This window comes from Sinocyclocheilus anshuiensis, unplaced genomic scaffold (genome assembly GCF_001515605.1).
Source record: "Sinocyclocheilus anshuiensis isolate Anshui unplaced genomic scaffold, SAMN03320099.WGS_v1.1 scaffold335, whole genome shotgun sequence".
Classification (NCBI taxonomy): Eukaryota; Metazoa; Chordata; class Actinopteri; order Cypriniformes; family Cyprinidae; genus Sinocyclocheilus; species Sinocyclocheilus anshuiensis.
Window position 1 is genome coordinate 1953512 of NW_015548239.1, and position 25401 is coordinate 1978912.

The window sequence follows — 25401 nt, forward strand, 5'->3', positions numbered from 1 at the left end:
CCTAATGTTAATATTTCCTTTGTCACAGCCATGATATGTCAACACCATCTTCCAATTTCTGAGGAAATTATTTGAAATATTTAGATAATTTTATTCTCCTGAAGCAGGTGCCATTAGCATCTAGCATCAACAGGAAAAAAAAAACAAAATGGCTACTACATGAACTCCACTGGTTTTGTGAAAGAAATGCCAAATTTGTCATCACCGTCAGATGTAGATGTGTCACCTCCGTCAGTTGAATATTTTGATATTTCATTATATTTTATATTCGTTATAGAATTGTTGGTCACATGTGAAAGTGTAATTTGTCTGCAAACACGAGAATGTGTTTTGAAATGTTAAAAACATCTTGAATGCTGTTAAAGATAAAGTTGAAATTATATTACACAGTGTATATGTGGCATTATTTTGACTCCATAGTATTGGTGACCTCTGACTTCAGTTGCAGGCAATGTGGGTGGAGCTAAAATCAGGAGTTGGAAGTGTGGTTGAAGATTTTGCCACCCTAAGGCAAACCTACAGCCGACTGGAGGAGAACGTCTCCACCTATCAACAAGAAACTAATGACAAGATCCTGGCTCTCAGAAACACACTTAACACATTACAGGTTCTAACAGTTATATTATGTGATATAAAATGAGTGGATAAGCAATATCATTTAAATAATATACGCAATTGCTTAAAAGTTTGGGGTCAGTTCGATAAAAAAAAAAAAGAGGAAATCAATACTTTTACTCAGGATACATTAAACTGGTCAGAAAAGACTTTTGAACTTTTTATTCATCAAAGAATCATTAAAAAGAAGATCATGGTTTCCACAGCTGTTTTCAGCATAATAAGAAATGTTTCTTGAGCAGCAAATCAGCATATTAGAGTGATTTCTGAAGGATCATGTGACACTGGAGACTGGAGGAATGGCTTCTGTAAATTCAGCTTTGCCATCACGGCAATAAATTACATTTTAAAATATATCAAAATAAAGAACAGTTATTTTAAATTGTAACAATATTTCACAGTATCACTGTTTTTACTGTTAAATAAATGCAGCATTGGTAAGATTTATTTAAAAAACAATACAAATCAACCCCAAACTATTAAATAGTTACTAGAACTATTGGTAGTGTATATTATATATATATTTTTTTTCTTTTATATAAAAAAACAACAATATAAATAAAATTAAAATATAAATTGAAATATAATATTAGTTATTTTCTAGAATTCAGTTTTTTGAAAATGTATTTCATGCATTTTTCTGCATTATCATTTCGAAATATTGCTTATATTTTGATGACATTGTGTATTTTCCCTTTTTTTTTATTGTGTATGCATGTGCAGGAAGACATAAGCACAGCTCTAACACAGCTCTCTGAGGTTAGGAGTAAACAAAAAGACCTGCAGAGGGACCTGGACCTCATGCAGAGCACTCAACACAGGTGATACAACCCAGACAGCATGCAGTGTCGGCCCAGATCCGGCCCACATCTGGCCCGCATGGATTTCACGCGGGCCATATGTGGGCCGAATCTGGGCCAACACTATATTGCTGTCTGGGAATGTGGCTGCTAAATTGCATAATTTTTTTTTTATTTTTTAATATATGGTACAGTATATTAAACATTAGATGCAATCTAAAATGCTTGGGTTTTAGTCTGCATGTACCTTTTTTTGAAAATCTAAATATATAAACGTGGTATTATTGGCAGGAAAGGCTCAAGGGGGGAGGGATCAGTGGATGGCCACGCCTCTCTAAACAGCCAAACAGAACTCAGTCTCATTCAGCATTACATAAGCAGCCTGTCAGCCAATCAGAGTGAGTACAATTTTAGTTGAACGTCTAATGAATGATGTTTTGTACTATAAACACAAGTGTCTAACAAACATAAGCTAGTCAGAAATGATAGTGTGGTATTGTATTAGATGACAATAGTTTGCGTTTTTGCGGTTAGACTCTTATCCTGAGCATGACAGTCAAAAGAAATCTCCAGTGTGGAGGGAGAGAAAAAACAGCCGAGATCTGAAAGAACAAAACAACTCAACTATAAGTGAGTGATATACAGCAGAATAAAAGTGAAAATGCTTTTATTTTTCATTTGTAATATTAATTTTTTCATTTTTAAATCATGCCTTTTTTTCAGCTCAGAGGCAGACTGCAACACTGGAGCTGTTGGAGTCTGAGAGAGTGTATGTGTCGTATCTCTCACTCCTGTTAAAGGCCAACATCAGTTTTAACTCGGAAAATGTCAGCCTCAAAGACAAACGGTAACTCTGGATGACTTTCACGCTTATACAGGGTCATCACATTGTTAAAAAAATTGGCCCTTAAAACAGTGCAGATCATCACACAGGCAACTCATGCAACAACAGACATCAATTCAATTCTCCCTGTCAGACATTCAGTGCTAAACAGAGACTCTAAATTGTAATAGTCTGCGGTGGAACAGACATAATATGAAGCAGATTTTCTTTCTCTTTTCTTTCCTCATCTCTTGTTGATTTTAGTAATTATATTTGATGAAGAAAATGTAATATGAAACAGTGTTTTGAGGTGCATGATGATACTGTTTTTTAATTATTTTCTTTCTCTCAGACCTTTCCCTCCCTCTCTACGCTTCTTGATTCAGCAGCATCTGGAACTCCTTCACCTCCTCCAGGAGAGAGTTCTTAATAGCCACTGGCAGGGAATCATGGGAGATGCATTTCTAAGGCTCACTAGCAAAGAAGTAAAATATTATAAAAAGCGAAAATGAGCTACAATTATTTAATAATTATAAAATGAGCTACTATTTAATCTCAAATGTGTGTTTTGCAGAGTGATTTTCTGGATCATTATGTATCATATCTACGGGACCTGCCAGAATGTTTGACAGTGGTTAGTCTGTTCTCCTCTTCAAAATCAGGCAGCTTACTAGAGGTATACATACACACATTTTATATTTAATAAATACAAGATTGAAAACTTACTTTTTTTTAATATGCTGAAATTCGAGGCATATAGATAGTGTTATGCCACAGAAATGATAAAAAGACAGTACATTATGTTTCAGTGAATGACATTTCTATTTCATTTTCACCATATTAATAATATAATTTAATATTTGTAATTTTTTGTTAATATTATTATCATAATAACATATAATAATAGAATATTCAAATCATGGTTTTGATCATATTTTTTAATAAACCCAGATCATTTAGTTGTTACATAAAACACAAGTTTAGGTTACCTGGCATAAATTTGAGATGAATCCACATAATGGCTTATTTATTTGTTGTATGTGTTTGAATCCAGAGTGACATCACAGGGGATGAGACACATCCGTCTCTACACTCTCTGCTTCTACAACCTGTCCAACGTATCCCGGAATACCATACGCTCCTCCAGGTAGTCAAACTAACAGCATTTTAGGCGTGTTTATTAGTTGTGCATGTTTAATAAAGTGACACTTGTGATCATATCACCTTGGTCAAGCATTGCTTCATAAAAACTGTCCAATCAAGAAAATGCATGTATGTGTCCATTTGTATACTGTGTTTTACAGAGACTTGTACAGCAGACAGAGTCAGAGCATCCAGACTATTACCTGTTACTGGTGTCTGTGCAACAACTCCGATCTTTCATGACCCGTTACAGCCATCTGCTACAGCACAACCAGGAGCTCCTCACACAGTCATGCCCTGCGAGAACACACACACAACCTGTGCACACACCAGCAGGAGCGGCCCTCACACACCCGAAAAGAGCTTAGCAGGTAAGTTCAAATCAACAAATACGTGTGTTTTTGTGTTGTAAGTTTTACTGGCTCTTGTTTTTAATGTCAGGTCTACAGTGAGACAGCTGTATAAAGTCGACTATGAGAAAAATTACAGCAACACCAGTGCACAAAAGTGAGTAGATAGATGCACCAATCAAATATATCACAAAATGAGCTCTCTGTGAATTCATTGGTGTTTCTTTAAATTCAAGCACTGTTATGTTTTTTTTTTTCCCCATGCCTTCATTATGCCCTTCATGATTTTTTTTTTTAACTCTTGGCCCAGAGATTCATTATTGAAATATAATAATCCATCATAAAAATATATAATAGACTTATATTTAAAACTATCAATTAAACAAAAAGTGAAAAAAACATAAACCATTGTTATGTTTATTGCATGAAAATCAACACACTCACAATTTTCCTACTAAATTGAGTCTCTTTAGTGAAGAGAGTGTTTGAGATTAAATTTGGGACACACACTACCATTCAAATGTATTTTTTTCAAGCAACATACTTGTATTCATCAAGGATGCATTAATTCGATCAAACGTAACAGTAAACACATTTATAATGTTACAAACAATTTCGATTTCAAATAAATGCTGCTATCTTGAACTTTCTATTCATCATAGAATTCTGAACACGTATGACCATTTCCACAAAAATATTAAGCAGTTTTCAATATTAATAATAATAAGAAATCAGCATATTAGAATGATTTCTGAATGATAATGTGACACTAAAGACTGGAGTAATTGCTGCTGAAAATTCAGCTTTGCCATCACAGGAATTACATTTTAAAATATATTAAAATTGAAAAGTTATTCTAAATTGTAATATTTCACAATATTACTGTTTTTACTGTATTTTGATCAAATAAATGCAGCCTGGATAAGCATTAGAGACTTTAATGTCCCTTTCAAAAACATTAAAAAGGTGCCCGTAATTAAAGAAACACCCTTATACATTTTCTATTTGTCTTTTTTATAAGTGATCCTTCTCGACGTAACAAACACTACACTGACTATGAAGCGGCACCCTATCACTACGACCCAGAAATCCCGTCCGACTCTGACTCTCGCCACAAAGCCATCTCAGTTCCTCTGCGCAGCATTCCAGAGACAGATGGAGCGGGATCTGTCCTCTCTGATGCACTGGGTGTGCTCTTTCCCTACAGAGCTGGAGGCTCTCGCTGCTCAAGCCCGTCTCATTCCTCTGACTCCAGCATTGATATCGCCTTTGTGCATTGTAGTCCTTCTCATAGTCCACCTAGACAGTACCACAGTAGGGGGCGTAGTGCTGGGGGTGTGGTTTATAGGTCCAACAGAGGCTGCGTGTCACCTGACTCAGCAGATATTGTGAGACCACGCCCTCTACAGGCAGTGCAGAGAAAGAGCAAATCACTAAACGGCCTGCAGCTGGACAGTTTTGATATCCACGCCCACCAGACAAAAACTCCCGCCCACCCAAGGCTGGAGCGCCAGTCAAGTGGCAAATCAAGAAAGAGACCCAGCAGTCCAAAACACAGATATGAGACACACACTGACACAGAGGAGCAGCCACGACTAATAAATCAAAAGGTACACGCACATTTACATATAAACACAAACATGTATATAAGCAGATTATTAGTGGTTATTAGCACCTTAGCGACTGTATTGCATAGGGTTGCAAAGATTAAAAAAAAATAATAATTTCAGTAAATTTCCGGAAACATTCCAGAATTTTGAAAACGTTAATCTTAAATTTGGAAACTTTCTGAAATTTTTTTGAAAGTTTTGGAAGGTTTCTGGACATTTACCAGAAATGTTCCACCCCTTTGCAACCATAGTATTGCATAGCCCTGGCAACTACTCACAACACCCTAGCAAACACAAATCAACTGCATGGCAACAACTCACAACAATGTAGCAACTGCATAACTACACACAACACTCCAACAATTGCATAGTATTGTGATAAAAAACCCTCAGAAACAACTTGACACCATCTACTCACAAAACCCTAGCAACTGCATAGCAATGCACTTAAACCCTTCAGAACACCTTAGCAACTGCATAGCAACACCTTGGCAACCACCCACGGCATTCTACTTCTCTAGTAATTTCATAGCAATGTGTTAAAAATCCTTCTGAACACCTTAGCAACTGCAGAGCAACACCTTGGCAACCACCCACAACACTAGCAATTGCATAGCAACACCCTGGCAACCACCTGCAAAACTCTAGCAATTCCATAGCATTGTGTTAAAAACCTCTCAGAACACCTTAGCACAGCGTTTCCCAACGGGGTGCCGTCTGTCGAGAGCAGGGGTGCCGTGTAAAAATTTTTTTAATATTTTTAAATTGCTAAAATGTTCAAAAAAGCATCTATTATATAATATCCATTTCTGGTCAAACAGCAGCATGGCAACCATCCACAACATCATAGCAACTGTGTAGCAATGCACTAAAAACACTTTAGAACACCTTAGCAACTACATAGCAACACCCTGGCAAGCACATTAGAATTATCCCTAAAAGCTGAAAATTAAAAGCAAATTGATTTAGTATGCATTTATTTAATTATGAGTGTGTGTGAAAGCTCATTCTGCTTGTTCCTCAGGATGCTAGAAGCCTGGTGTGGGAGGAGATCAAATTGAGGGGTGTGTCTGATGACTATGACCACACCCCCTTGAGTGAGCGCAATAGGAAAGAAGGAAAAGGATTTAGGAACTCCTTCAAAAAGCTCTTTAAGAAGAAGTGAGTTAATAAGAGGAGACACACGGCTACTTTGCACGTCCTCACATTTAAAGCCATGATACTTTGTGTGTGTGTGCGTGTCAGGTCTAGTGGGGACGGAAAGGAGAAGACAACAGTGAAAGCTGAGTGTCAAAGCAGTGGAGAGCTGGAGACCACCAAAGCCCCTCACACAGGAGACATTGACAGAGGAACTTTTACTTTTTTTTACTAAGTGGTTCTCAACTGGTTTTGTGTCAGGGTACAGATTTTACAATGAACTTCAAGTGGTGATCCAACACAATACCACAAATGCTTGGTCTTTAGTGTTCGCTCTCTAAATATTTCTGGAATGTTGAGGGTTTCATGCTTTCGGACACAAAACATTTTGCTTGAGTAATCAATTATTAATATAATTTTGGCCAGAAGTTTGAGAACATTTGGTTCTTGCATTGTTTATGCAGATATATACTCACACATATAAACAAACAGGCACACTTATCCATCTTTTGTTCAGTTTATGCTGGGCTGCACTGACAGGATGCAAAACTGTATCTGATAAAATGTATAATGTTAATTACTCATAAATAAAAATACTGCTATAAATACATGTTGTATACTGTACAAATAAAAATGTAAATACATTTGAATGCAAATGTAAATGCTAACAATTAAAATAAAGCAATAATAAAGTGTATATATGACAAAAAAAACAACACCATTCAGATGTATTTTATATTTTTTCACCTTGGTTTAATGTGTTAAATCTCATAAAACAGTTTCACATTTGAAACAAAATATTGGCTTTATACAGTCTGTAAAACTCAAATTACTTTACACTATATACAAGACGTGAATCACATCACACAAGAGAACGCTGCTGTAGTGAACATGGAGTAGTTTGACACGCTCTGTACTCAAAGCATTCAATAACACATTTGTGAATCTTTCAAACATACAATGGAGTAAATGGAGATTAGGCTCAGACACGGGTTTCATTTGGGTCTTGACAAAAATCCGCATCATAGATCATGTGACAAGACCAGGGTTTAAAACTGCTGTAAGGGATTTATTCTATTTGCAGTGGAGTTATAATGGCGCATGATCTATTTAAAGTTTTTTAATGCATGTTAGAGGTAGACACGACATGCTAAATTTGCGCATTCGGCTAAACAAAACTTGATTTCGCTTTTTTGACACAAAAAGAACAGTTAGTATTCAGATAAGAGCCATACAAACTGATGAAAATGTGAGAAATCTTCACAGACAGCTACATTCTAGAAAGAGCTATTTTTCTGACTTCCCATTTCAATATTTACACATACTGCATTCATAAGACATTATGTTGTCTCTATTCTGTTTTCAGTGAGTCTGTTAAATAGGATTTCTTAGTTTGTTATACTCTTACTATTGACATCACAGCCTGAAGCATGCACTCACCCATTAACACACACACACAGCACGCGGAGAAAAGCACACGTGAGCAAACGTATTGCGCAAACCTTCAATAACAGTGCTTGGTAATGAACTAAAACATGACACTTGGACATATATATATATATATGTTATTGCCATCTGATACCACCACTATACCATGATACAGCCACAGTACTTTTATTAATAATGGAAATGAGGAATTAAAGATATTACTACATTATGAATTAGCATTATTCATGAATGATTATACTTTGATGAAAATACTTTTATTGGGTGTTAATAATTAATTTAATCATTCAATGCTTAATCCACTGGATGTGGTAACAAATAATCCTTCAGGACTTTACCTCAGTTTGAGTAACATGAGTGGTGGAATAATGAAATGAAAACATGGCGCCCCCTAGTGTATATAAGAAAATGACTCTTGTATTTAGCAACTAATGAGCAAAAAATATTTAGCTTCACTGCAGGCTTTTTTTTTTTCACAGAAAACATGTTTTGTATTTCTCTGTGCTGCTTTTTCATTGTTTTTGTATATACACGTGCTAGACTGCCCTGACCTTTGCTCTCATGTCTTTCGTAGTATCTTGCAAATGACATGCCATCCTAAAATGTGGTTCTTAAGTTAAAAGAAGTTTAACTTTTAAAAAATGTGTCTCTAGACCTTGGGGGGTTTTTTTCATTCCACTGCCCTGTCTCTCACGTTTTTAAACACAAAAATGCATTCTGTATGAATGGCCAAGAAATGTGGATCTAATGAGACATAAAACTTACTGAATTGCCTTAAAGTGAGGTTACATTTACAGTTGTTTAGCAAATTTTCATAAGCAAAATCCAGTAATTTCAATAGGATTTCTCGTTAGGGTGACAGATTTCCATAGACAGATTTCGCATGGGGTTAAATTTAGTCACATTAATTTGCCGCGTTGGCCGACAGAAAGCTGCTTGGTTTGAAAGTGACTTCTGTGTGAGTGGTACATCATGCAATGCTACAGTTTACAATGAACTTTTTGTTGCCAAAATTTCACTGCTGTGACTACGTCTTTAGGATAAGAGACGAGAAAGAGATGCAGAAGAAAATACAGCTGAGCTGATTAGACTTACGCATTCCGTGTGAACTGTATTGGTATGTAAAAGAAAGGAGCTGTTTACAGGGCTGCGTCACTGCAATACTGAAATCTACAAAGCTAACAAGATGGTAAAACACCTGCAAATCATGCCAGATATAAAAGTCATGTTATTTGTGTCCTCTTTTAGACAGCTGTTGTTTTCACATAAGTTATCTCAGTCACACAGAACTGATGGTTGTGTATCAAGGTGTCTCTGAAGAGTTTAGTTTGTTACAGTTTAGTTACAGTTTTTGTGTATTGAAATGCATCTATAGTAAGTTCACGCAGTTTGCCAGTACATAAAAACTTTAAACTGGTACAATACCAAAAGATATCATGTATTAACTGGAAATTATTTAAAATTATCACGCCAATCTATCACGCATATTAAACGGTCTACCTACATCTGCTTGTACTGAGGTATCGATTTTGTATCGATACGAGGTACCAGGGGCTGGTATCATACCAAAGCAAAACTTCTGGTCTTAAAACGTATCTGTAGTGCTTCATTTCAACGGTCTTTGAGTATATATATTTTTTTTCCTGTAGTGTTTTGTTCAGTAGCTTTATAAATGAAAATGAGGTGTAGAAGTCTCTGAAACATGTACTTTGTAGCGTGCATTACGTAGTGTGTGTTAAGGCAGTGTGTTTTCAATAGCTGTTCTCGTGGCCCGCGAGGATGTACAGATTACTTCGAGCTGTGGGGTCTTCTGTCGGTTTGCTTTCCAACACCACCACTCTGAGAAAGAGAGAAAAATGCTTGTAAGAACAGTGCTGACCATGGCACAGTTGTGGTATAGTGTGTGTTCTGGTGAGCTCTCACCTGTCCGCACCCAGCAGCCTGTAGATTCGCGAGTTATCAGAGATCTCCTGAGTAATCTAAAGCAGAGAACATCAGTTACCATCAATCACTCGTCTTATCACAATGGACAAAAGACCTTGTTTTGCCCACAAAATTTGGCTATTACGACTGCAACTTAAAGCTAAGAGCACTTGTTACCGACTATGATCGTATAAATCTAGATCAGTGGTACATCACAATGTCGGGAGCATTAAAGCATCAAAATTCACTTTTACATAATAAGCTATTTTGATCACCACTTTATGTTTGCCATAAAATCTGGTTCCTAAAGCAAAACTAGTTGAAAACCACCAATTTACAAAACCAAAAGGCACACCACACACCTCACTGTTTTTAAAACTTCTTCCCTGCATTCCATGCTTCCAGAAGGCTAAAACACTGTCCTGCAGACACACTTGAAAAAAGACAAATACATTATTATTAATCAAAGCACACAATGAATTACCCACCTCTTCTATTACTTTAGTTCTTACCTATTGCCTCAATCTGGAAGTTAAAGGTGAGTTCAGTTGACAGCTTTCTGTTGGATTTTAACCTGCCCTGTAAGTTCACCAATTTTATACACCCTGCAAAAAAATACAGAAATAAATTATGAGTAATGGCTTCCAAGAGCTGGAACTGCTGGATAAAGAAAATGCAAGAGCATGCGCAAATGCTTGTTTGAACATGAATGTGTGCTGCAGGTACTGACAAATACCAACTGAAAAAGATCCTGTGCGAATTCAGAAACCATTATAGTTTTATGAGGAGACAGGTTAATGTACATGTGATTTTATCATATTGTGGCTAAAAAGAGCTATAACTGTGGCAAAAATCACTGTAATGCACAGCTTTGGGTGTTTTATTGGTTTTATAAAATGGCGAAAAGAACATTAAGTACAATTCATTTGTATTATATATTATTTATTGTTTATTCTTATTAACAATAACAATAATGATAATAAAAAATGTCATTTATATAATTTAAAGGCACAATATGTAATTTTTGCCACTAGAGAGCGCGTATTCAAAACAAACAAAGAAACAAAGGCATAGTTTGATGACGCTGTGACTGAGTGTGGAATCATGGGAGTGTACATGTGATTTTATCATATTGTGGCTAAAAAGAGCTATAACTGTGGCAAAAATCACTGTAATGCACAGCTTTGGGTGTTTTATTGGTTTTATAAAATGGCGAAAAGAACATTAAGTACAATTCATTTGTATTATATATTATTTATTGTTTATTCTTATTAACAATAACAATAATGATAATAAAAAATGTAATATATATCATTTATATTTGTAATATGTATATATTTATGTACATTAACTATATTTGAAAGAACTGATTATACTATTATAATGATTATAACCAATTCTTCCAAATAATATAGTTTGTATATATAAATATATACATAAAACAAAAGTGAATATTATTAATATTTAAACTGTTCTAATATTTAATATCAGCAGAGTATTATATTAAATATCAACATAACATAAATAATATTCTATGATTTATTATAATAAAAATAAATGACTTACGATCTAGACATACTAGGACAGTATCTCTCTCCAGCTGAGTCACATGAATGACACATGTTTGAGGTGTTTCTGGAAACACACAACACAACAAGGGTTCATTCAAATCCCAAGAGCAACACTCTCAAACATCTTTTTTAGCAATCCAAACCAAGTAAACTTGTAAGTAAAAGTTCCGTTTTGAACTGAGACACAGTGAAACTCTGATACTGACCGGGCTCTGTGAACACCGAGTTGGCAGCATTGGGATCAACAGTACCAAACGTGACCACCTGATCAGGATGGCTTCCTTTACTGACCGCCACACAAACCAGTGGATAATGCTGCTCAGGAACCACCAACATCTCAAAGATTTCTAATGGGCACGGCAGGGTGAGGTCTATGCTCTGGACAGACAAAAATACACAGGATTATTCTCTTGTGCATGGATGGGCTTTGTGTTTCTCAATGTGATTTCTCTTTCACCCTTACCTTTATCAGCATGAAGCGCTGCATGGCTTCCACCCATTCAAACAGCACTACGCTGGACTGGAAAGCTCCACATAAGTACTTATGACCGGTGTACGGGTTTCGCACTATAAATACAAATACAGAAGTATGTTTCATTTTTGATTGCATATATGCAAAAGATTTTATGTGCAAGAAATCCTAAAAACATGCAGTGCTCTGATCATACAATTTGGTATGCATTTCAACACAAAACATAAGAATATCAAGTGCATGTGAGTGCGTTCATACTGACCCACACAGCATTTCTGACAACCCCTCGTATCTGGTATTTTATTGGACACAGTAAACTTCCTGAAAGAAAGGCATTATCATGACAGCACTAAAATGCAAATGATGTGATTGAATAGGAATGACAGAAAACAAATATTTAAAATGAAATCACAAATGATAACGGACTAAATAGCAACACAAAAAACATACGTAAAAATATTAGCCTGGATCATACCGTGGGATGATTTTGTCTGGGAATTTGTGTGTTGGTATGGCAACAGGTAACTTCTGCATTTGTCGAGCTTGCTCAAAGAGCCCCGTCAGGTTGTAAGAGTACAGCTGAGATGCTTTACCTGTGGAAAACACACAAATATGTGCATAGAATTACATGATGGTGAAGCTAAAACATTAAAATATCCTTCAAATGCATAGTAAATCTCTTCCTTATTGGTTTTATCTCACCTGATATTGAATGCAGCCAGTTGTTCATTACATAAACCCACGTGCACCTCCGTGGAACCAACTGTATGTGATTCAACAAAATAAAAGATAAATAAACAGATAAAAAAAATCAAAATTCAAATGATGACTCATCCTTAATTTCCTTTCAGAGCAAACACATAATTATTGATTACATATATAAAATCAATTTATAATTTTTATTATACCTTTTATAAATATTGATGACATTTTCATATTTTTAGCATTTAAAAAGAAATACGACTACAGGTGCAATCTCAATAAATTAGAATGTCGTGGAAAAGTTCATTTATTTCAGTAATTCGTGTATTAAATAAATTCAATGTCATATCTATATTGCCAAACCTGCCTGAATTATTCCTAATTTTGAACCTCCACGCAAAAGAAAACCATAATAAAAAGGCCCTGACCTGTTCCATTGTGCTCTCATGGATTTCATTTAGATTGAGGGTATAAATTCCTTCCTCTGCACCAAAAATCAGATACTGATCTGAAAAAGAGTCAAAAGGGAAGCTCAAGCTGAAAAAACATAATCATTATAATTATGTCATTTAGGAGCATTTAATTTGAGAATGCATGAGCTCTGCATGAACTGTTTCTTACCCCTGGTGTTTGGGTTTATCCAGGAACAGGCACAGTGAATCTTTAGGGGACAGCCGTTAAACACTTTAGAGAAACAAGCTCCCATCTGCAAAGCAGAAACAACGATCAACATCATGGCAGCAGAGCTGAATTTGAATGGTCCAAATTTAGTTGCTATGACATTTGTGTTAATCCAGGTGTGTTGATGCATCTTTCATGACAGAGAGAAAGAAGGAAAAATAGTGAAAGATGAAGAGATAAAGAGAAAAGGGAGTGCTGGATGACTCACATGTACTTTAGGGGTCGGTGGGAGACCATTACTGAATGGAAGCTACGAAAAGAGAAACAGATCATCTCTGTAAGAGGCTTGTGTAACAATCTCAGTTTACCAGAGCAGCATATGTTTGATTAAACTATTTTTGTTTTCCCATTTAATCAGGGAATAGTAATCACAGGGCAATAATTGTAAAGTCAGATCACTCACACAAAATATATCTTATCTCCTCCTGTCCTTAGCACAGACAATTTAATAATTTAATTACGGTTTAGAACAACCTTAAATGAAAAATATGACAATAACATAATGAAAGAGGCAGAGATATTTTCTTTACTGGGCATCTGAACCATTTTGATGAATTTCTATGCGTTTTATACAAAATAGATAATACAAAAATAATAAATAAGGAAATATTTTGCTTTTTTTTTTTTTTTACAAAGTTTGCATGTCATGTTTTATATATATATAAAAGCATCAACAATACCTGTAGATTAGGTGAGGGAAGGGAGGCCAGTTTTTCTTTCTCTCCATTCTCCTGGACAGAAACTACATTACCTGCACATAAACACTCACACATTATATCTGTCCTTTGAAAACTGAAACCACAAAAAACAAAGACACACCTATGTAAATTACGTTCTTTATAGATGCCCCTATTTAAAAAACTTGCCTGATTATGGTTGCACTAATACTACCTGCAGAAAGCAAGCAGTACACAGAATTTGTGTATTTTTTTATTAATGCAGCTGTTATTGAGGTAATTCAGTAACTGAGTATTTCTGACTCATTTCAAGACTTCTGATTCATTTGCTGCTATAGGTAAATAACTAGAAGAATAAGAACAGTAAACTTCTTTTAACTTCTTTAAACTCAGAGTTAAAAAGAAGTATGTTTATGTTTATGATAATAAACATGATAATAAATACCATTTTGCAATATTACTGTTCTCAAAGCTGGTTGGCTGGTCTTCCAGCCTGGTCATACCTGGTTTAGCAGGCTGGTTTTAGAGTTTTGATAACTTTTTTAGCTGGTAAAACCAGCTGAACACCAGCTTGGCCAAGCTGACAGACCAGTTTGATCAGGCTAGGAGGCCATCTAAAACCAGCTACTTCCAGCTTAAACCAGTCTAGCCAACCAGCTTAAGCTGTTTTAAGCAGTTTTTTAGTAGTGCAAGCAGCATAACAGACTTTTGTACAGCTAAAATAGCTGGAAGTGAATAAAACCATAAACCTTGCACATTCAAATTAATATAGGCCATGTTCATTCTTAAGCTAAAAATAAGGTATATATTCCCATGTCCTATATATATCCTCCATAACTGGGCAAAGAAAAAACAAAGACTTGTGCTATGCAAAGTGTATTCTGCACTACATTTTGGGGCACGATTGTTACCTTATTTGCATAATTTTTTACATGATTTGGGTTGTCAAACAACACAATCTAACTACTATATCACACAGACCCATCTACAAAGCTCTCAACTAACCTACGGTAAAGCTACAGCTATCTATGTTAAGTGAAATAACTAATGCCAAAATGATAGTATTCAAAAGCACAAGGAATAGAGGAAGACTGGCAGGGCTGTCTACCAATCACAGGAGAGCACGCTCAAGAGGGCGGTGCTTAGCTTACTTTGTTCTTCTTGTTGTTCAGCATGAAGCCATTCCCAGAACCTATAAATCTCATCATCCCTTGCTGGCTCTGTCTGATCGTGCTCAGAGGGTTTGTTACCTAGACTACTACGCCTGTGTGGAGGCAGGCGAGGAGGTGGTGGCCTGGGAGGCACACAGGAAGCAGTCCGAACAGGAGGGGAGGAGCTTGCAGAAGCTGGGGAACGTTTAATGGTCCCTTCTCCGGTATTGTCCTCTGAGACAGTACTGTTCTGACCGGGAGACGGAAGCTTTGGCTAGGAAGTGATAAAGGGAAAAAGAGACATAGTGTGAGTTACACATTATGTCAAAAGGCACGTATTGCATAGGAAAAGTGTGTGTAACTTTTACCTTGGGTGGCAGAGGAGGTGGTACTTTAGGCCTCATGGTTGAAGTGGAGTCACTGCTGTAGACGCAGACACACAAAATCATTGAAATGATTTCTAGCCATACTGCTAATTAAGATGTAACAAGAGCAGGATGCAAGAACCAACAGCACAGTTTTCTTTAAAAGGTGGAAACATACAGGGATACAATCAGATGAAGAAAGAGACCTCATATGCAATGTCAAAAACGGTAAGCAAGAATGGTCATGTGAACACAAGACACACAAACTGCGTGCTAAATATGCTCACATACACATAATCTACCCAATCCAGAGCAAAGTTTGGGAATATTTTGAACTTCTTAGTGTTTGAAGTTCCAGGAAACTCCAAGTAGGAGAAATACAATTCTCAATTGTCCTCAGTTAGACTTGGACTGACTGGAAATTAAAGGGATGCTGTATATCTTGTGCTCATCATCAGGTTATTAAACAAACCAAAACAAATGTCTGAACAAATCACTACAACATACACAAACATTTGATTTTTATAACTATATTTTTACATTTTCTGAAGAAAATGTGAGTGGTACTTGTCCCTGAAAAAAAACATTAGCACAATGCTAGGGTGTTCTGGGTGGTTGCCAGGGTGTTGCTAATGCTATGTGGTTGCTAGATTGTCCTGAGAAGTTGTCAGGCTGTTGCCATGTGGTTTCTATGGTGTTCTAAGTGGTTGCATACTGTCCCAAATCAAAAAAGTCCAGCCCTAAGTCTCTATGATACTCTTCTCTCTAGATATGACCCAAGTTCCTCCTTCAAAGTTAATCAATGGGAAAAGCTATGAGAAAATCTATGGGAATATCGTCTGGCAGACAAACATTGTAAGTGTGATTTTATAGAAAAGTAGTAGCATATGCAATTGTATTAAAGTTGGCATGAAACAGAAATTGTGATAATCTTTTCTCCCCTATTGTGATGTACATCCAAGTGAAACAGCTTTTCAAACTAGCGAAAATGTAGGACTTGATTTTGTCCATCAGGAATTGATTGGATCATTGTTGTTTTTTAATGGCTGCAATCTCATACAAGTGATAGTTTGCTGTAGAGGAGGCTTAATTACCCAGACCTCTTGCCAATGCACACATTAGAGAAGATAATGTTGTTGCGAGGGTGAGGGGAGGTCAAGATTTTTGAATAAAGGTTACGAGGGCACATTAATTAAAAACAATGATGTGCATTTCAATAATGATCATGCATTTATGCACCAGCAGGCAACTAAAAACCAGACACACTACAAAACAAACCGGGCACATCCTTCAGTCTCACATCTGGTTGACACTAACAGACAGGGAGTCACGGATGACCACAGGCGTTTTTGAATGATACACATCTCACATTACATCTTCATCTCACTTACTGCAAATCATCACCTTCATCCTCCTCCTCATCCTCTAAATGTGTCACATGACCCCTGAGAGAGATGAAGAGGGTGAGGCTAAGAAGGTATAGCAGCCAGAGAAGAATGCAGAGAGAACACACCCACACACAGACTCAGCAGTAAGAGCTTCTCAGTGCCAAGCAGAGGAGATGAGACTGCAGAAGTGATTAGATTGCATGGAGGTTTGTCTGACCAATCAAAAGAGACAGTAAGAGGGGCTGTACCTTTGATTGAGCTCCTCAGCAACAGATTTTAATAGACTCCTACAAAAATAATTAATAAAAGACAGAACTAGTTTTACACATGCAAAACACACAAACATATTTGTATAAACTAAAGATGGGTTGTGACGCCAAAATATTTATCCAACAACAAAACTACCATACTTGATTAGTGAAGTCGACTAGTTTTATAGTTCACTAGTGATACTGGTTAGTTTTAAACTTTCCTCAATTTCTTTATTTTTAGTTGTGTTCAACTAGAGATGGGTCATGATGGATTCGACTAGTAATCCAAAGACTGACTAGTTAATTAGTCAGGTTGAATAGTTTTAGACATTCCTTTATTATATTCAGTTTTGTTATTTTAAAATAGGGATGGGTCACAACTAGCAATTTAACAACCAATTGATTTTTGTAAGGTTCAGACATGGTTTTTGACAATCCATTTTTTCCCCCCTAGTTTTGTTACTTTAAACTAGGAATAGATCCAGACAGATGGCCAATCACCCATTTATCCATCAACTTTCCTTATTTCTTCATTCATTCCTTATTTTGATAAACTCACAAATGAAGCATAACACACTCACTTATTATTTCCCAGAATGCTTTGGGGCTCTAATGGTAGATCCTACATGAATCAAAAAGACAGTCAGACAAGTCATCCAAACAAACACACTAAATAGCAATAAATTAATGGCATAATGTCACAAACCATCTCATGATGCGGCTCGGTTTCTTTTCTCAGAGGTGGGTCAAACTTCACCTTATCAACTAGAAGAGACACACAGACTTCAGATTTCTCTCTGTGCTTTTAAGTAGGCTGAGAATTCTTGAGCTTGTTTCGGTTCAGTGAGTCAAAAGCTAATTGAGACATGACTTACAGTTAATCTCAGAGAGAGTCTTTCCATCTCGTGAGCTCCTGCTAGATGAGCGGATTCGATGTGGCACAGACACGGGAGACTGCCAACACAGAGACCACAAATAAAGTTTAAAAACTTGAAAGATAAAACAGCTTAGTTACATACATACCTTTTGTGAATATCTGTTACAAGACCCTAATCTTTCCTCAAGACAACACCGCAAGCCACTGCTGTTATGTGTTAAAACCAATAAACTCACATGCATTCACATACACACACAATCACATATGCACACTGCAGCATTGGTAACCGGACACACTTGTACCTGGCAGCTGGCAGAGCCAACTGTCTGCCCTCACTTAGGATCTATATCTAAAGAAACAACCAATTAGAGATCAGTGCTTCAGTTTAAAGCCTAACATGGTTTCCCACTGGTTAAAAGGTAGAGTCAAATATATGACATCACCTCTGGGTCAATGTCATCCTCCTCTGCATCACTGTGTGTGCTGTGGTCAGGGTTGTTGGCTTTGTCCAGTAGCTCAATGGCAAGAGTCCGGCTAAGCGGTTGGGTAACGAATGGGTGCTGCAAAAAGATAAGTTATGCAACGAAAACTTACTGAATGATGGTGGATAACTGGAGCCAATCATAAATGTTCTCTAATGAAGGGTGGATCTAACCTGCAGTAATCTGTCAGCTGTTGGTCTCTTCTTGGGATTTTTGGTCAAAGCCATTTTCACAAAGTGATGAAAATTATTTGTCCTTCATGGGCCAAAACAAAACAGAGTAAATTTGCAGTTATAATCACAACCTTACAACTGAATTAGTGAGGTTTAAAAAGCAGAAATGTGAAGCAGAAATGATTTTTACTTAATTTATGTGAAATAGTAAAAACCTATTTCTATTTTGAGCTATAAATCATCTTTTTTGAAGTGGGAATACTTTTCAGGTGAATGACCTTCTGGAATGACCTTTATAATTTCCGTGGGTGAAATTCACTCTATGTATAAAAAGCCAACAATATACACTACTGTTCAAAAAGTATAATATAAAAAAAGTATACATTATATATACATATTTATAACGCTGAATTTTCTGAATTAACCACTGTTTTCAACACTGATAAGAAATGTTTCCCGAGCACCAAATCGTAAAAAAAAAAAATCCAAAAACATTTAAAAAAAAAAACTAACCAACCCCACAATTTTGAATGAAACTTTAAATCAAACACATTTACAAATACTTACCACTTCACTTTGTCTTTCAGCTTAGGTGGTTGGAAACTGCTCTTGGTCATTAGGAAGAGTGCTCTGAGAAAAGGGGAAACACAGAAGAATGGACTAAAATAAAACAAATGTTGAAAAGCGGGAGAAAGCTAGACTGTCAACATACTAAAGGTGTCCTGTGTAATATGTATTAACTACAAAATTAATACATTAAGCAGAATCTGGCACGTGCAGCAATGGACTGCTCATGATGGAGCACAGTGACATTAAATGAGTACAAGTCACAGGACACACACCTCATGGGGTGCAAGTCGAACATTGGCGGCTCCAACTCGGCCAGCTCAATAGCTGTGATGCCCACGGCCCAAATATCACACAGCTGATTGTAGCCACCTTTCCTCTCAACTGCTGCCACCTCAGGTGCCATCCTGCAGAGAAAGACATATAGAGAAAGAAATTTCATACAGTCCAATGTCTACAATTAAACTATTAAAACAAGTCCTGCCACACGAGAGACAAAGGAGGACTGACATACCAATATGGAGTTCCAATGAAGGACTTTCTTTTTGCTAAAGTGGCTGATATCTGAGCTGAAACTCCAAAATCAGCTGGAGAGAGACAGACAGCAGATGTGAAAGAGTGGAATTCTTATTAAATGTCAACTCCCAAGGTGTTCAGAGAAAGTGTTTTCTTACCTAGCTTAACGTAGCCATTGTCTGTCAACAGTATATTTGCGCCCTATAAAACAAGAGCAGAGCGACAGTGAGCAATTGCGAAATATAACAATCCCTTTAAAACAATCCTGGCCATTTGTCATGGCTGGATAACTATTTGATTCAGACTAATTCAATAATGAATAATTTAGACCAATTTGTGAACCAGTTCAACCAATTCATTAAACAAAGCTGACTTAACAATTCAATGACTTTCCATGAAATTCCCTGATATTTCCATGTTATCAAGAATAGCATTTTCCAAAAAATATTATTCTTGCATAACATAAGTCAAGTGGGACATGAGTGCTAATTATGTCAACACTGAGAGGAATGGCCTCCTTAAAGTGAGATTTAATTGTGTTTTGATGTCCACTTTGTACCTTTATATCTCTGTGGATCTTGCCTTTGTTATGGAGATAGTAAACACCCTGAAATTAACACAAAAACCCATATTACCACTTTAATCACTTGAAATTAGTACTTTTTAACATTAGTAAATGTGTATGTATATACCTGCAGGGTCTCCCGACAAACATATGCAATCTGGGATTCTGACAACGGCCCGGTAACTGTAAGATACAGATATACATGTATATGAGAGATACTGTTGTATAACAGCTCAAGATGATAAATGCATTATAAACTCCAATTTTGATGACAATAATTACCATGGTAAATATCCTGGAGTGAGCCTCCACCACAGTATTCCATGCTGATCCATAATTTATCTCTCCTGAAACAGGGATATTAAGACATCAATTATCAAATCTTGTCATACCAATTCTGTCCACAACAGCTTAAAAGAGGTACATGTATATGTTGGGTTGTGGCGTGTATTTCAAAGATAGTAAAAAATATCAACAAAGTTAAAAAAAGGGAAGTAGTATTCAAACAATTTGGGCCAATATGATTTTTTTATGTTTTTGAAAGAAGTGTCTTTCAAATTTTATTTATTTGATTAAAAATACATAAAAAAAACAGTAATAGTGTGAAATATTATTACAGTTTAAAATAACTGTTTTCTATTTTTCCATTTTATATTTTAAAATGTAATTTATTTCTATGATGGCAAAGCTGAATTTTCAGCAGTCATTACTCTAGTCTTCAGTGTCATACTAATATTTGGTGCTCAAGTAACATTTAGTTATTATCAGAGTTGAAAACAGTTAACAGTTGCTGCTTTATACTTCTGTGGAAATCCATTTTCAGGATTCTTTGATGAATATGAAGATCAAAAGCACAGCATTTATTTGAAATAGAAATCTTTTGTAACCTTATAAAATCTTTACTTTGACCCCAAACTTTTGAATGGTGATGTAGTAGTGCTAGTAAAACATAAGTGTTATTTTGCACAAAAAAAATTTGCTGGGATGTACAACCAGATGCCTCTGTACTACATTATAATATGTATAAAACATATTAAACAAAGCCAGAGCTGGTGTGTGATTGCATGCGTGTACATGTACCTGAGGTAACTGCCAAAATATGCAACAATGTTTGAGTGTTTACAATCTTTCATCATAATAATCTCCTGCTGCACCACGTCAAAGTCCTCTCCTGCAAAAATCAATTGACAAAATAATTAAATAAAGAAACATGTAAAGTGCAAACAGAACAAAAAACATGGGAACTGTGATTTTGCACTACAAAGTGTGTGAACATGCTGCCTGTATTTAAAATGCGTCACACCATTACAATGCATGAACACACCACATTTGTAATATTTAACTATTCAAGTATAGATGGACAGTGATAGGGCACTATCTAGAGGTGGTTAAGCAGACAGTGTGTGCAGCAGCATTGGGACGGCTCACCTGGCTCTAGTTTGATGACTTTGATAGCAGCCAGTTCCCCAGTGTTGACATTACGAGCCTGGAAATGGAAAGCATAAGAATCCATAAGCCCAAAAAGGTGTGCAATAACATGATTACACTTGTTGTATGGATCTGACTCACATTAAAAGATCTATCTGCTCCAACAACTCATTAAAACTGAGAGGCATTAAACAGGTTTCCAAAACATTCCCCTCATCTACCATTGTTTGGACATTGAAAGCTATGGTGTTTAGACTTTTTAGAAAAACTAACCCATACAGTTGTCTATGCACATTAAGCTGATATTTGGAGAAAGTATTTTAACTACTGGTTAACCAATGCTTCAAATATCTACAGATAATACAAATTAAAATTTAATGACAGCAAATGAGACTGTTTAAATGAAATGAACACTTATTTTATTAAATGTTTCCTCAAAAATAATTTGAGAACAGAAATAGTTCAGTATACAATGACAAGACTGTCGTAGACTAGTAAAGAAATGAGAACAACTTCTGTTTTGCGTCCAAATGGCCAAGGCTATCACCTGCTGCTCAAATATTTCCAAATTAAACCACCTGATCGATATATCTATCAATAATTATAATTTAATAATAATTGATTATTAAATTATACATTATATATGAGAATAAATTACACTTTTGAATATATTAAAATAGACATTTTTTAAAAATATTTCACAACATTGAAGTTTTTACTAATGTTTTTAACAATTTAAACATTTTAAAAATCTTACAGACCCCAAACTTTTAAACAGTAGTGTGTTTTTCAGGAATTTCTAGAACCAGTATTTTGCATGTTCTTTCACAAGTTAAAGCACAAACACACTCACAAAGGCTTCATCTATAAGACCGAACTGAAAGACATCTGTCTGCCAAACAGAAGTGAGGATGATGTCAACAGTGACACAAAGAGAAAGAGAGATTTTCCAACACTTTATCTCAGTTTTATATGGAATTCCATTCAGCATTCCAAGTAATACGGAACAGAAGCAGCTGGTGAAATGTGTGCTCTGATGTTCACAGCACTGTGATGGCTGTCAAAACTAGGACAAGGAGAATATCAAATAACTTTCATATGCACACACACACACACACTCTCGCACGGTGCCTCTCCGATCGCAGTGAGGCTTTTCACTGTCCTGTAATAAATATACTCAGGGCTGTTTTCTACTTTATTAAAATAGCTAATTGATAAATCTAATCAGGAGGAACATATGTAAGCAATCAGAATTATATTGCATGAATCAACCAGATTTTATTACTGACTATAGAGGAAAACCTGGGCAAACGCTGCCAGGGAATTTGTGAAACCACATATTTTCACACCCCTGGGTATCTGAGACCCAATTTCAGGTAGAGTTGGCAGAAAAATATTTTGCTTGTAGGTTTAGTTATTCTTATCCTGCATTTCAGACATGTCAAGATGAACCCATTCAATTATCCACCTACATCGAGGCTCTGATTAAGTGAACGTGTGTGAATTACATGGCATACACCCAACACACTCTCACCCACGCACACTGTAAAACCCCAGGAAGAGGGAACAATTACGAACAAACAGGATGGACATAGTTGTGGGCAAACACACTCACACAGACCCACTTGCAGTTTAAAGTTCAGCTACTTCCTGTCACCAAAGGAAGTCAGACACATTTAATGTTTCTTAAGAACATGATTGCAATTGCCCTCCCCCTTAGATCCCAAACACCTTGCAACAGCCTTCAGTAGTGACCATCTGCAACATATTGGTCAATTATTGCCTATTGAGTGTTATTTTTATTTATTTTTTTATTCTTGCCTTTGTTTATGTCACATATATCACATAAAGAGATGCAGGACTTTGAGTTTGACAGCCCTGCACTGGCTCTCTCTGGTTAAATAGACCTGCTAGGCCCTGTGCATTATGAAAACAAAGATCTCTCCACCCTTTCAGGATATTACACCATATCCGAGTTGCAAAACTGCTACAAAACACAGATACACTCCGGTCCAGTATAAACACACATCTGTTGTCTCCCGCATACACTGGTTACATTGGTCAGTTAAGTGGCTGTCTTAATCCCTAATGAGCCGTCTATCTAAACAGCATTTTTTTTGGACACCAAATGCGCATTCTGACCATTCGGAAAACGTAAATGATGCCCAAAAATGCAGTCTAGGTAGGTAGCTCGCTAGGTTCTGAGACCCAGTTTATCTTTACCTTGTACACATCCCCATAGGTTCCGCTCCCGATCCTCTGGATCAGCTCAAAGTCCTCCTGAGGGTTTCTGCGCGACAGATCCAGGCTTAAATTCATTGTGCGAGTCACTGTTTGCACCCTCCGGTTTATTTACGTGTCCCTGATGTCAAAAACGGGAGGGGGTGATTATCGCAGAGACATACAGTAACAGAGGGATATGACGGTCCAGTCCCACCGAACTACAACAACATGGCCTCCTGTGCGCATGCGCAATGCGACTGCCTGACAACACTGAGGATGGAGAAATTTTTACACGTAATAAACCAGAAACAATTTGAAAAACTAAGCCACGCTTAAAATGTATTATTGTAATTTTAGTAGACAGCAAAATACCAATCTTAATAAAAGACAACACGTTCTTTTCAGGTAAAAAATTTAAAACAAAACATAACAGTTTGAAATTATAATAAAATAGATTTAGCCCATTGTTTAAAATTTAGACAAAAAGTTTTTTGTAAGCGAAACATGTCAAGGACAGTTGTTATTTTTAACTAAACTATACATAAATAAAACTCGTTTTTAGTCATTTAAACAAAGCTAAATAAGATGTAAATATTAGATGAAAAACTAAGTACTAAAATGACTAAAACTAAATTATAAATTAATTAAACCTTATGGAAATGTTAAAGACAAAAATTAAATCAAAATCAAATAAAAATTACTTTAAAGGGGAGGTCTAACGCTATTTCATGCATGTTGAGTTATTTACACTGTTAAAGAGTTGGATTATCATGCTAAACATGGCCAAAGTTTCAAAAAACGATATGAATCTAGAACGGAGTATTTCTGTGTCAAATATACTCCTTCCGGTTTTGTACAAGTTTCGGACAGTTTTTTTCGAGCTTGGCTCTTCGTGATGTAATGAAGGGTGGAACTCCTTGTATGGGCATTTCTCCCGGAAGAGTGGGCCCGTGCAGACACCTAGACCAGAGCGAGAGCAAGAGCGCGGCCATCAACGCGCTTCATTCGGCTGCACTGAACGGGACTCGCTCGAGAAGAATGTCTCCAAAGAAGTGTGTTTTTGGCTGTAAGGGAAAGATAACCTAGTTCAGCTTACCGAAGAACGCCCGCGCACACAACGACCAGAGCAAGAGCAAGCGCGCCCATCAACGTGCTTCATTCGGCTGCACTGAACAGGACTTGCTCGAGAAGAAGTCTCCAAAAAAGTGTGTTTTTGGCTGTAAGGGAAAGATAACCTAGTTCAGCTTACCGAAGAACCCAGCGTTACATGAAAAGTGGATGCAGTTTGTTTTTCCAGGGCAGCAATGGAGTGCGTTTGTTGCAAGTGTGTTTGTTGATGAACGTTTTATAAACAAGGCCCAGTTCGGCGCTGGATTTGCACATCGTTTGATACTGAAAGATGGAGCGGTCGATCTATAAAAGATCTCGGTCATGATTCAGAACTGCAGACGGTAAGTGAAACCGC

General features: G+C 36.5%; 1 protein-coding gene and 1 pseudogene across 3 annotated transcripts; one reads left to right on the top strand and one right to left on the bottom strand.

Annotated features, from left to right (window-relative positions):
* The window catches only part of LOC107654891 (rho guanine nucleotide exchange factor 33-like), an 8791-nt pseudogene extending 1698 nt beyond the window's left edge, over positions 1-7093 (top strand).
* A 392-nt stretch (positions 7094-7485) lies between these two features.
* On the bottom strand, positions 7486-24185 carry LOC107654892 (mitogen-activated protein kinase kinase kinase kinase 3-like). 3 transcript variants are annotated; one of them, XM_016442206.1, is made up of 33 exons: positions 23937-24185; positions 21714-21771; positions 21366-21456; positions 20568-20632; positions 20413-20468; positions 20280-20327; positions 19879-19921; positions 19719-19791; positions 19480-19611; positions 19205-19267; positions 18638-18719; positions 18426-18542; positions 17981-18059; positions 17812-17870; positions 17687-17727; positions 17103-17141; positions 16858-16911; positions 15470-15524; positions 15201-15375; positions 13954-14024; positions 13482-13523; positions 13214-13298; positions 13021-13100; positions 12593-12653; positions 12366-12483; positions 12153-12211; positions 11882-11985; positions 11625-11796; positions 11414-11482; positions 10360-10452; positions 10210-10280; positions 9848-9903; positions 7486-9763 (listed from the first exon to the last, which is right to left on the bottom strand). In XM_016442206.1, the coding sequence occupies exons 1-33, from the start codon at positions 24030-24032 to the stop codon at positions 9676-9678; spliced, it is 2595 nt and encodes an 864-aa protein (XP_016297692.1). In that variant the 5' UTR covers positions 24033-24185; the 3' UTR covers positions 7486-9675. The 3 variants fall into 3 exon arrangements, with proteins under 3 accessions (XP_016297692.1, XP_016297691.1, XP_016297693.1); XM_016442205.1 differs by having other exon boundaries at positions 15102-15375; XM_016442207.1 differs by lacking the exon at positions 16858-16911.
* Between the last annotated feature and the right edge of the window lie 1216 nt (positions 24186-25401).

What these genes read in the sequence shown, in the direction of transcription:
- LOC107654892 (XM_016442205.1), bottom strand. Translation starts at nt 24,032, where the DNA reads ATGAATTTAAGCCTGGATCTGTCGCGCAGAAACCCTCAGGAGGACTTT. An exon ending in CAATGGCTACGTTAAGCTAG is followed by an intron (nt 19,792 to 19,878) that starts GTAAGAAAACAC and finishes GTCTCTCTCCAG; the next exon opens with CTGATTTTGGAGTTTCAGCT. An exon ending in TTCGACTTGCACCCCATGAG is followed by an intron (nt 19,268 to 19,479) that starts GTGTGTGTCCTG and finishes CCCTTTTCTCAG; the next exon opens with AGCACTCTTCCTAATGACCA.